This window comes from Sander lucioperca, chromosome 9, assembly GCF_008315115.2.
Source record: "Sander lucioperca isolate FBNREF2018 chromosome 9, SLUC_FBN_1.2, whole genome shotgun sequence".
Taxonomy (NCBI): Eukaryota; Metazoa; Chordata; class Actinopteri; order Perciformes; family Percidae; genus Sander; species Sander lucioperca.
Window position 1 is genome coordinate 6,503,003 of NC_050181.1, and position 12,614 is coordinate 6,515,616.

At 38.3% G+C, this 12,614-nt stretch overlaps 2 protein-coding genes across 9 annotated transcripts in view; both read left to right on the forward strand.

The window, feature by feature from the left end:
* Positions 1-9,564, forward strand: part of myo9b (myosin IXb) — a 28,622-nt gene extending 19,058 nt beyond the window's left edge. For 3 of the 8 annotated variants that reach the window (XM_036005116.1, XM_036005115.1, XM_036005114.1), the window contains 19 exons: positions 471-806; positions 1,042-1,123; positions 1,366-1,563; positions 2,486-2,592; positions 2,700-2,773; positions 3,188-3,372; positions 4,098-4,205; positions 4,414-4,581; positions 4,688-4,723; positions 4,819-4,930; positions 5,044-5,117; positions 5,237-5,429; positions 6,044-6,172; positions 6,445-6,550; positions 6,757-6,888; positions 7,092-7,215; positions 7,536-7,636; positions 7,737-7,861; positions 8,426-9,564. In XM_036005116.1, the coding sequence (XP_035861009.1) occupies positions 471-806; positions 1,042-1,123; positions 1,366-1,563; positions 2,486-2,592; positions 2,700-2,773; positions 3,188-3,372; positions 4,098-4,205; positions 4,414-4,581; positions 4,688-4,723; positions 4,819-4,930; positions 5,044-5,117; positions 5,237-5,429; positions 6,044-6,172; positions 6,445-6,550; positions 6,757-6,888; positions 7,092-7,215; positions 7,536-7,636; positions 7,737-7,861; positions 8,426-8,712 (2,677 nt within the window). In that variant the 3' untranslated portion in view covers positions 8,713-9,564. Of the gene's footprint in view, positions 1-470; positions 807-1,041; positions 1,124-1,365; positions 1,564-2,485; positions 2,593-2,699; positions 2,774-3,187; positions 3,373-4,097; positions 4,206-4,413; positions 4,582-4,687; positions 4,724-4,818; positions 4,931-5,043; positions 5,118-5,236; positions 5,430-6,043; positions 6,173-6,444; positions 6,551-6,756; positions 6,889-7,091; positions 7,216-7,535; positions 7,637-7,736; positions 7,874-8,425 lie in introns of all 8 variants that reach the window. The other 5 variants (XM_036005120.1, XM_031293905.2, XM_031293908.2 and 2 more) reach the window with 5 other exon arrangements.
* Positions 9,565-11,235: 1,671 nt separating this feature from the next.
* The window catches only part of mfsd14a2 (major facilitator superfamily domain containing 14A2), a 23,349-nt gene continuing 21,970 nt past the window's right edge, over positions 11,236-12,614 (forward strand). The window contains exon 1 of the mRNA XM_031293915.2: positions 11,236-11,507. Coding sequence (XP_031149775.1) covers positions 11,424-11,507 — 84 coding nt within the window. The 5' untranslated portion in view covers positions 11,236-11,423. The remainder of the gene's footprint in view (positions 11,508-12,614) is intronic.

The window sequence follows — 12,614 nt, forward strand, 5'->3', positions numbered from 1 at the left end:
GAATAAAATAAGTTGACTTGTTTTAAGGAATGTAAAAAGGCAACTGCGAACTTAAAAATGGAGGCACATCAAATGGTGTGCTTGTCTTTGAAAAACAATTATCATTTAAATCCACAGAAGCTATATGAAAAAAAGAAACATATGAGATGTTGCAGCATAATGTCCAAGCTACACAAAGGGCCTTTACTTAAATCCTGCACATCACACATATTGCATTGATAGCACATTTTGCATTAGGTGTGTCTATCTGGCAGTGAATGTTGTGTTCAGGTGTGTAACAGGTAGAATATTATTAAAGACAATGGTTTGAGTCAATAAATAATTTTTAAATTAATTAGACGGGTCATTTTGGTTCAGTTTACTGAATATGCATTTAAGGTGGAATTAGAATCAAACCCGATAATAATGCATTAGCATTTATATTATGGATATGTTGCTGTGATTTGGTGTCTGATTTGGTTCTTGCATAACAGTTTGACAAAAAAGGAGTTTAAGAGGCAGCACAAAGTGGAGCTCAGCCCCAACATGACCCGGCAGAGGTCCAGGAGTCAGGAGAAACAAGAGGGCAGAGGATCCCCTCCTCCTCTCAACAGACCCCTCTCCCTTCCACTGGACCCTAAAGTTGGCAGTGGTGATAGCTCCAACAGCCCCTCTAAGAGCAGCTCGCTTCAGCGCTACAAAGATATGGGGGGCATCAAGAAGAAGGCCGAGAGGTGGAAGGAAAGACAGAGCGAGGGCGAACTGACAGATGAATCAAGTCCAGAAATACGACGACGACGACGAGATGATCAGAAAGATACGTTTCTGTAAGCATCCTGAACTCATAGAAATCTTTCTGCACAAATGTTGGTGTTCTGTTAATATGGTCCCAACAAGGTCTTTTATGTTTCTATGTTTGTATCTATTGTCTATCTCATAACAAGATGTTTACATTGCAATACTTTCTCAAAATGTATATCTTGATGCTGTTGCCAATAATTGCAAAGTGTTTTAGTCCCACAATAGTCCACAGCTCTGCTTCCATTTCCTTCTGCAACACAGGTGCAAAGGGATGTCAATGTCTGTTGATCAACTGACCAAGATCAGCTCATCCGGCTCTGATAGCTCACCCTCTACCAAAGAGGTAACCTTTGTCGATATGTTATTGCGTAATCCAAAACACAAGATCATTCAATCCATTTTCCTTTTTGCTTCTTATACAGTTGTTGATAGTGTCCTGTACAACAATAAATGTGAGCATTGGCTTTTCAAACTACTGTAGTTATGTGTGCTATAAGCTGACAAACACACAAATGTAGGCTCCTTACACATGAATCAAAGAAGGCCTCTCAGTCTGTGCCTCATCACCTTTCCTGACCCAATCAGGTCAGGGCGCGTCTTCACAAGCTGGCCAAACATAAACGGCGCTTAGCCTACGCCCGCAGCGGTTTGATGGTTAACTTTGGGGGCTCCAAGGAAAGTGAGTACTGGAGCTATCCTCTGCCTCCCATCAGCCCAAATGTGTCCAGCCTGAAGAGCTCAGCCAGTTGCGAGGATATCCGGGCCCTCAAATCCCAGGTCAAGGTACTGACCGAAGGGACGTTTTGACCGACCACAACTCTGCTCTGCATGCAGGCCTTGCATGTGTGTGTCCCAAAAGGATTGCAGGTTGCATTGCTCTGGGACTTCTCATTTCTGCTCTGCAACCCAGGAGGAAAAAAGAGCTGTTGCTTCCAAAAAAACAAAAAGGAAATTTCAAAGCCCATTTCCAAAGCTCATTTCTGATCTTTTTTGTCTCTTGTCTCGCCCAAATGAGCCGTAGCCCAGCAGGTATAGTTCTGAGTCACCATGGAATATGGTGAATTGCTTTTAAGTCAGTGTTTTTGGTCACTTCAAAATTAAGACAGGGATTGTGACTTTAATTATTTTTGTGTATTGCCTAATTTCCATTCATTCTAAATACTAAATACCATACAAAAAAATCATTATGAATGTGATTAAGGCAATTATCATATGTAAGTCTTTGGATTTATTAAGTCATAAACACACCTTAATCTTAAAAATAGTTGTTAACTATACATGGCAGCTGGAATATCGTTATTCACAAAAATCATAATCAACAATAAAAAAATCATACAATTGGTATTCAGAGCCAATCACATTCATTAATAAACATATAAACAGGGGAATCAAATTTCAAAATGAATGTATAAATACATGTTTTAACACTGACACAATGTTATGCCCTGCTCATACTAATTAAAAACAAAAAGGTGAAAGTATAGCTGGTGGCAGGAGACAGTGCAGCTTTGCATGAGTTAAAAATGGACTACCACTATGTTGCTAATACTTTATCATGTTTACGTGGCCTGGTTTGGTGGGGGAGATGTGGTGCAGCCGCTGCAGGGCAACATGGTGGGGAAATAGTACTACTAACTATCAGAACAACACATTTGGTTTTCCTGTTTCCATTTTTTTAAATGTTCATGTTTTGATACTTTCGCAGATACCAGCAGAAACTGATGGGTCAAGGTTCAGTTTTCCAGCCAGAAGCCCCAATGAGTTCTCGGGACAACAGGGATCTAACCAACCACAACTCACAACTCCTGACAGGTAAAACCCTCCACTCTGTTCAAATGGAATTGTTCAAGGTTTTGAGTTTTGTCATGTGTATTTGATATGTTGCTGCCTGGAGTTGATACAGACTGTCTTTTCTACAGGATTTGGTTTCTCGGTAAATTCCTGAAAAAGCGAAAAAATTCCCCGGGCCACGACCCTCCGTCAGATAAATCGGGTAACCAAAAGCAGCAAAGCAGCAATCTTAATATATTTAATGTACAATGCAGATATTTTAAAATGTACACATACAGTGCACTTTAAATAGGCAGCAAGTACGGTTGTATCTAACTAAAGGAAAGAGGGAAAAAAGAGGAAACAATTACAGTGTCACAGCTTTCTGCATGTAATCTTTTTTATTGTTTACTGGACCTCACAAGTGGAGGTCATAGTTTACCATCATACATCACTAGTTAACACACTTCCTCTCTTTACTGCCATCTGGAGTTTATTTGCTGGTCAGCAACATGTGTAAAACAAGGTCTTCTTGAAGAGGCTCCAAGTGTCCTGTACATCACCAGTAGATATAGTGTTGGAACTTTTAAGTGTCATTTTAGACTAATAATGCCACATCTTCCTCATCTGACTGCAGTCACCTTGGCCAGCTACACTCCACCTCACTACCAAATGCCAAACCAGAACAGTGAGAGGGTCGGTCACAACCCGTCCACTCGAATCAGCCGGGCCACACGGGCGTTGCATGGCAACTCGTCTCTGGAGCGTGAGATCACTGACCCCAAAGAGCTGCGAAACCTCGACGAATTCCTCGGCAATCAGGTGAGATCATCACCTGAGGACGGGAATCTGAAGCACAGCCGATAACCACTAACTCAGACTTTATTAATAGCACTTTCATATCTTGACACACATATGGCTCTCACTTGTTTGTGCTGTATATGTGCAGCTGTGTGCAGTGTTGTCACATAATGTAGCCAAGTTCTTTTACACAATTTTACACTTCATACTTTTTATCTATGCACAGTATGCATATTTCCATTTATCACAAACATTTACACACACACACACACACACACACACACACACATACATTTAGCACACACATTCAGCTGTCATCGATGGGGCGGTGTGAGTGGCTAAGGTGAGATGTGGCGGGGATTACCAACAACAACAACAGTGTTATTAAAAGTGACATTATACAATTAAAGTGTAACTGGGAATAACTCCACTGTGAAATAATAAAATACATTTTTGAAAATGGCATTTTTAAACATAAATTTGTAATAATAAATTAAAAAGTAGTTTTAGTATTACGTTTTTAGTGGAGTTTGGATATTATTTCACAATTTACAGGTCGCTTACACAGTTTTGGGTAATTATTTACATACATATTTTATAAAGCCTTATTTATATATTCAATTTTAGTACACTTTGATAGTGGAATAGTTATATATATAAATATATATATAAATTGATGTATTGTTATTATAATGTTTTAAATCCTGTGAGTCACATGTTAATATATTCCTCGTCTTTGTCCTCAGGTGAATGAGCTGCGAAGTAGAATAAAAGATCTGTCACCAACAGAGAGCATCTTCCTCACAGCCACCATGCAGTTCAGAGATACCATTAAAGGCATGTACTCTCTCCAGGTCAGTTCAGCTTCTTACTCTGTGCAATATAAAGTTTAATCTAGAGTCTACTGTCTTTTACAGCTTTTACCATTTTTTTCATTCATGATCATTGTAGGAGCATTAGTTATTGACTTACCTTCTGCAGTTCTTTTAGTGTTTCAGATGTTGGAATGTAGTTTAATTAAAGTTTATTTAAGCATTTATGTACCTCTTCTGTGACAAACAGAAGCCCCAAATTGGCTACAAAGATCTGATGAAGGGCTACCAGAACAAAGTGAACACACTAGCAGGGTCGACGAAGACAGAAGTCTCGCTGGTGGTCAACTTGTTTCAGTCTGTGCTGGACGGCTTTATCAGGGGCGAGCTAAAACGAGGGGAGTCTGAACCAGCCAAGGTAAATAAGAGAATTTCAGTCAATCATCAGTCTCAAAACTACTTGGTGAGTGTAAACTATCACTTGAATTACTCCTATATCTTATGGCTTCTTTCATGCCACCAAGATGACGAAGAAGAGGAGGAAAAAAATGGACACTTGTGTAAGTTAAATATCTTTACCTGCATTGTGAAGTTTCTGCATTATACATCCAAGTAAATCATCCCAGTGCATTGTATGTGCATCCTCTCTCTACAGCCTGATAGTCCTCTGGATCACCTGTTCAACACATACCAGGTGAACATTATGCAGTCCTGTGACTTGTGTACCTCCTACATCTGGGGAATGGAGAAAGCCTATATGTGCAGTGGTGAGTTCAACGCGCTGCAAGACCACAAAATGTGACGGCTTTTTTAGAAAAAATACAAGAAGAAAGTAATTAAATTGAACTTTCTTCTGTTTTTTTTTTTTTTTTAATTTTAGCTTGCAAGTTAATATGTCACAAGAAATGTCTGACCAAAATCATCACAAATTGCATGACACGATGTGCCAGGCAGGTAGGAACTGACATTTTAAGAACTCTTACAAATACTATAGTATGATCAAATTAATAACACTCAAAACTCCCAGTGCATAATTATCTCATGTATTCTCGTCTTGTGTTTGCTTGTGATAGGTTGACAGTATACCAGGCTCCCTTCACTTTGGGGTGCAGGTGTGTGTCCTCACCAGTAAAGCCAACCCTGTGCCAAAAGTGGTGGAGTTGTTGCTGATGCACATCGAGCTAAACGGCCTCTACACAGAGGGTATTTACCGCAAGTCGGGCTCAACCTGCCGAGCGAGGGAGCTCCACCAGATTCTGGCGACTGGTAAGGAATTCTTTGCACACCAGCTGAAACTTGAAATGTCTTTCAACAACAGATCTAGTCAGCTATAGTCTATTCATATGGTAAAAAATGACAGGGTGTCTCCCTGTTAGATAAAGTTGAGATAATGAGATACAATTCTCTCTCTCTCGCTCTCTCTCTCTTAATTTCCTATATTCTCTATTTTCTTACTTTTTTTTGTCTTTCTTAGTGTAATCTCCTCTTTTTATTCGTATATTTACATGTTTGTTTCTTAACAGTTCAAATTAAGAATAATTATAACTTAAAACTTAGAAGATATGATAATATAATTTTATTTTTTTTAGATTATTTTTTTGGGGCATTTTCGGCCTTTATTTTGACAGGACAGCTTAAGACATGAAAGGGGAGAGAGAGGGGGGAATGACATGCAGCAAAGGGCTGCAGGTCGGCGTCGAACCGCTGCGTCGAGGAGTAAACCTCTATATATGGGCGCCCGCTCTACCAACTGAGCTATCCGGGCGCCCGATAATATCACATTTGATGATAAAATTCCATTTTTTATAATTTCATATACTATTTAAATCATTTTACATTTTTTTGGTGTGTTTTCATCTGTGTGTTCTGTCTTGAATCAGATCCTGAGGGACCATGTTTAGACAACTATCCCATCCACACCATCACAGGTCTGGTTAAACGTTGGCTCAGAGAGCTGCCGGACCCCCTCATGACCTTTTCCCTCTACAGCGACTTTCTGCATGCCGTGGGTGAGTAAATATTGATAGTATGTTGAACAGAAATAAACAGCAAATCCCCACATTGGTAAAGCTGCTACTAGTGATTTGTTTTGTTTTTTTTGTTTGAAAAATTACTTAAATTATCAAAATAGTTGCAGATTAATTTTTTTGTTAATCAATAAATAAGAGTAATCGTTTAAGCTGTACTTGTGATCTTCGTCATAAATGATTCGATATTACCAATATGGATGTTTACTTTGATATTTTGAAGTTTAGTGATCTCCATGTTTATTTACCCCCAGAACTGCCAGAGAGCGCTGAGAGAATAAGAGCTGTATACCAAAAGGTTGATGAACTTCCTCCTGCTAATTTCAACACGTTAGAGCGGCTCATCTTTCACCTTGTCAGGTAGGATGATCTGTATTATTCCCTTCTACTGTGTCTACTCTTTAACTGTTATGCTTGTGTGTTGTTTGTTGCAACAACAAAAAAAATGATTTCCACTATATTCTAAAGTGTGGCTTGCAAAGAATCCTCCACTCCTTACAGTGATTATTTGGTTCTGTTATTTACTTGTGTGAATGATACAAGTGAGTTGATCTGTGTCTTTTTAGGGTTGCAAAGGAGGAAGAGCACAATAAGATGTCACCAAGCTCTCTTGCTATTGTGTTTGCCCCCTGCATCCTTCGTTCACCTGATGTTGATGACCCCTTCCTTGGTATGAAGGATGTGTCCAAGACTACACGGTGAGTCATACTGCACAATCCCATAACTTTTCAAGAAGTTTTATTTTGTGTACTTATTTATTTATGTATTTTACTATTATTTTTTTTCTTGCCTATTTAAAAAGCCTGGCTTAAAATATTGTATGTGCTATTGATGAATATACTGTATGTATTTCTATAGGTTTTTATGTGGGTGTATTCATATTTGACCGTGTTGCCTGCAGGTGTGTGGAGATCCTGATCTCTGAGCAGTTCAGACGCTACAATGAGATGTTGCAGAGTATCCAGGAGCTGGAAAATGCTGAGGCCCTCGCTGTCAATCAGCTCAAACTGAAGAGACAAAACACGGTGAGAGAAAACAACAAGGCCAAAGGAAGATGCATCATAAAATATGACCTGGGTCAAGCAGCCTCTTTCGGTCATTTAAATGAAAGTTTTTATGTTTGTCAATCCGGCTGGAATAATCCCCTAATGTTTAATGCATATAATGTTTAAATAAAGAAAGCCATCTACAGTAAATTACTTGATTGCTAAACTTCTACTAAAAAGTAGATTACAGTTGTTGAAGAGTACCACATTTTTGGAATAAAATTCATCTGATTTGAAGCCAGTGTCTGTATTTATCAGCTGACACCCAGCCTACTCCAACTACTCTGATCTCTGTGCAGGTTGTTGAAAAGCCTTCAGAGCTGGATGTTCCAAATGAAATGCATTCAGATGAAATGGAGAGGACCCTCATCAATAGGATCAAGTCCATCAAGCAAGAAAAGTGAGCTGCGATCTTTTCTTCATTGAAGTTAAATGAACTGCGCACAATGCATATAAATTACATGATATTGAATATCTTGTTTTGCCTTTTGTTTTTTCAGGCTGGACTTGGCCTGCAGGTTACCTGCCCTGGAGCAGGAGAACTCTGACAATGAAAACCTGGACTCATTGTCGTCGATGAGCTCAGACAGTCTAGAGGACATCCAAGGCAGCCTGGACTCGGAAGGTCAGTAGAGAGGTACGGTATTTTTACCTTCCTCTGGGTTTAAGGAGAATACTCAATAATAAAGTTAATTAGATTAATTAATTAGATTGTTTTTTGTGTGTTCCCTAATGATTGTACATGGTATATTGGATAATGTCCTCATGATAGCGTTCTGTCTGTGTGCAGAGCAGTGGTTCTGAAACTTTTTCTGCCATTCCCCCCTTACGGTGAATGGCACAGCAGCTGCTGGTGCAGTCGATATGTTTGTTGTCCTCTCTCACGTGTGGCAGCAGATATGTTATGTGTTACGTATACGCAGGGAGGGGAATAACATTCAGCTCATCAGACGTTTCCTAAAAATTAAGATTGTTCACAAGTCCCGCAACTCAAGTCCGAGTCAAGTCTGAAGTCTTTTGAGGACGAGTCTTAAGTCAAGTCTGAAGTCACTGTGTCTTTTGTAGTTTAGTTTAGTTTATAGTTTCCATAAATAAGCTACAATATCAAACCAACATAGGATCTTGGGGTTGATAGTGTGTGTGTACTACACGCTCATGCCAAACATGTTTGCTAATCTGATGTTTCTAGTATCAGGAAAGATGACCATGTGGTTGAAAACCCAGAAACCCGACTGCCCATCTAAACCTCCTGACCTGGCTGAGAGAGTCAGAAGTCTGGTGGCTGAGACCGATGATGTACAGAGAGAGTTCGCACCAAGACAAAAAACAGATGTCACCCAATCCATGTGCTTCCTGCCCAGCCAAGACCCCTCCCCAACCGGCAAGCCCCAGATCACCAGCAAGACTTCCAATGGGACATTTGACGACCTGAAAATCCCTTACATTGATGAGGATGAAGATCTAACCTGCACATAACACCACAAGTTGTAATAATTGGAATAGAAGACTTGGGTTGGGTCCAATTTATCAGTTCCATTTGTCAGTGCTGCTATAGAAACAAAGTTTATTATTAAATTACATAAGAATTTATGTTTTTAAGGGGAGATCATACAGACTGTAACTTCATGGGTTATATAACAGATCTGGAGAAGAACCAATAGCAAGGACTACTTAACCTCTTGAAATACACATTTTAAAGATATGTCAGAATTGTACAGGTCACATTTTAGAAAAAGGTAGGTACTTTGGACCAGTTCGGTGAAGCTGTGTGACCAGCTGTGTCATCTGTAGAGGAAAAACAGGACATGCTGAGGAGCAATTATGGATACAAGTGCCTCCTTTACTAATGGGCATTATCTAAACTCAACCACTGTGGTACTACTAGGAAAAAATGTCTTGTAAGTGTACCAAAAAGGTTGATAAGAGATTGAAAGTGCTTCTCTATTGTACAGAGTTGCGTTGAATTTTGGGCTCTCATTGAGTGCATTGTTGTGCATCTGAAATGTTTCTGTTGTGTTTTCTGCTTTTAATTTCCCTGTGGTTTCTGCTGTTGTAACTTATCACTGATTCAATACACATGTATGGGGGATTGGTCATATTGCTGCGCTTTAGACTGACTGAAAATACTTCCCTCTTTTACTGTTCATGGTATTGCAAGGCTGTGCAGTTCCACCAAGTATGCAAATCTGTACATGTAGTTTTTTTTTGTTTTTTTTTTTAAATGCATTCCTGTACATTTTATAAGGGGTAGAAATATTGCATATTGGGGTGGAGATCCTCAGAGTTTGTCTTTTGTCACTAACTAAAATAAATTGACCATTGAATGTCTTCTGCTATAATACAAATTACTACAACCCATACTACAACAAGTCCATAACAGCATATGGCATATTCTGTTAAAACATTTGGTCAAAAATAAAAAAAAAATGCCAAAAAAACATTAGTATTGATACACTGATTCCATGATTGGTTATTACAATTGTATACTATACTAGACAGACCACTCTATATTTTTTGACAAGGCAAGGTGAATTGAATATCAAAACTAATTTTAGTAAGATTAATTAGTTTAGCTAGATTAATTAGAATAGCTAATTAAATTATCACATCTGGAACCTCCAAGTACACTTATATAGTGTTAATGTGAGGAAACTGAAATTGTACTTCAGGTGGAAGTTTTAAAGACAAAAGAACTGCCCTTTTGTATCAAGTCAATTTCATTATGAATAAAAATAAAAACTATAGCAGACCATTCTGGGAAAAATATTGATTTTCTTTTTTTAGATCTGAACATTTTAAATGATGCTCTCATTCTTTATGATAATACATCCCTATAGTTTAATCTTTATTACGCTACATTTCCATTTTTACAAGTCCAAACTTCCACTTGTTATTTTTTAGGAGACTTGTACATTTCCCACAGTTGCACACACGCTGTGGCAGATTTCTAGCACAGAAGATTTCATTTTGAATCATTTCCAACCACTTTATCTTCCCAGAAATCTAATCTAGGAATCATTTTGTTTTATGGTATCACATGTTCATAGTTCTTGGTTATCCTCTAAAAGTATATTGTGCTTCAAATTGCACTGGCATGATCTTTTACACGGATTAATTGCAAGTTAAAATATGTTCAGGTAATTTGATGACCTTTGGGCAAAGCCTAATGTGTGTAAATGGAAACAGAGCCTACCTAATGTAACTTATTTTGAATTCCATACAACAGTCACGACTGGATTTTCCCCTGGCTTCATACATTTCAAATAGATTTTTTATATTTAAAAAATAAAATGTGAAGCTGGACATGCATTGTTTGATTTGATGGTGCCATTTTTTTCTACTTTTGAACAGCTTTGTAATACATTGCTACACCATACTGTGTCATTCTATCATCATTTTAAATAGCTAAACAGGGGACAACTTAATTAAATATTTTCAACTTCACAAAGTACGCAAAACAAAAAACGCAAAGAGGCAAAGGAGTGACTGGCAAGGGTTAAAAAGTGTAAAATACAAAATAAAAATCTAAAGATAATATAATAATATAAAAGGGAGCACATGTATGAAAACATTACATTTACAATGGTGTAGTCATAGAGTGGACACTTCCAAAGTAGCAGGTACCAGAAAAGGTAATTTATCTATTAGGCCCTACATTTAAAAAAAAAAAAAAATAACGTAATGTATTACAAAGAGATTGAAGGACTTCTAACCCTCCATTTGCTTTAAAAGAAGATGATTAATGTTTATGCTATTACTGAATTGTTTAATGGGTTCGTGGAAGTAGCTGAACATCTTGTACACTTTCTTCATACACACAGCCACTCATCATAATGGATTTCCCTCTTTGTACACCGAACCCGCGGTGTGATGTTCACAAATCACCATTTGAGGATCAATAGCACCACCAACGTTTTTCTAAACCAATCAGACGCACGGATGGACTTGCTCTTTTATCAGGCAACCAATCGGTGAGTGGTGTTGCACTTGAAGGGCGGGTCAACATTTAGTTCAGGAAGACGGGTTGAAGTGAGGTGGGGACGAGAAATCATCAGTTAGCTCATTGCTAGCTGCCTGGAGCCGACTGACGAGGTGTTATGAGCTTTGTAGCCGAAATCAGTAGATTATTTTAGTTTTGATAGGTGTAACGATGACCCTCTGACACCAAGAATGGACATAAGTTAACAATGACGGGGGAGAAAAAGAAGAAAAAGCGGCTGAACCGCAGCATTCTTCTTGCAAAGAAAATTATAATAAAAGATGGAGGAAGTGTGAGTTAAATATTTATTTATCTTCGTTAAGTCAGCTTGTCACGGAGCTAAACTGGCTCTCAGCCGCTGAAGTTAGTTAGCAGCCTTGTTTATTTTATGAAAACCGCAGTCGTAGCGGCATTTGTCTATCTACGGCTTTCTGTCTTTGATGGTTTGCCCCAACGGATAATGTTCACCGTTAGCTGGGTCCGCCTAGCTAACTGGCTAACGCAGCTAGCATCGGCTAATGTTAGCGGCCTACGTTTGCTAGTCGTTTACACGTCAGCTCAGATAACTCTAGCTGGCTAATGTCAACGTTAGCAGTGCTTCTATTTATCTTCCTACAATTAGCTAGTCAGTTAACCCAAATATTATATTATCTAACTTTAAAAAGTAATTCATGTTTTATCTCACGTTTGTTCAAATCTTGTATAAAGTACGCGTGACAGTGCATCACTGTGAGGCACAAACTGGGGCTAGGTTAACATTAGCTCACTAGCATATGTGTGTTAAACGGGTTGTTTATATTCTGTTGCAACAAACGAAAAATTAAGTAATCGCTTTAAGCTACTTTTTGTACTAACGTCACCTAGCTAATTGTTTAAGAGACAAGGTAAGGTAACAAAATACACTGTAGCGTTAGCTATATACTTTCATATCCACCTAATGTTACCTCAGATGCAGTATATAAGCAAACTTGTTATATTAATAATTCTTAATTTATTCCAACGCCATTTGCACTTCTGCATTGCCCTATTGTACTACTGTTTACAGTCCTTATACAGCTATTTATTTATATGTGTCTGTGTATATTTGCTTTGAGAGCAACAATAAGCCAGAGTCAAATTCCTTGCATGTGTTCACACCTACTTGGCTATTAAAGCTAATTTTGATTCTGATTGCCAGGCAGACATAGATATCCATAGTCGATAATGTGGTTTAAAATGGGCAAAGGCAAGACTTATACACTTAGCAGGGTTTGTATGTTTAAGTCAACATTTCAGGGGAAGCAAAAATATTGACTGCCACTGCTAAAACAGCTGTGTAATGTAACAAAGCTTATAACTATATGGTGGCTGTTCAAAATATGGTGCTTATGGTTGGTTAAATATCAGCGTGTTGTTTCAT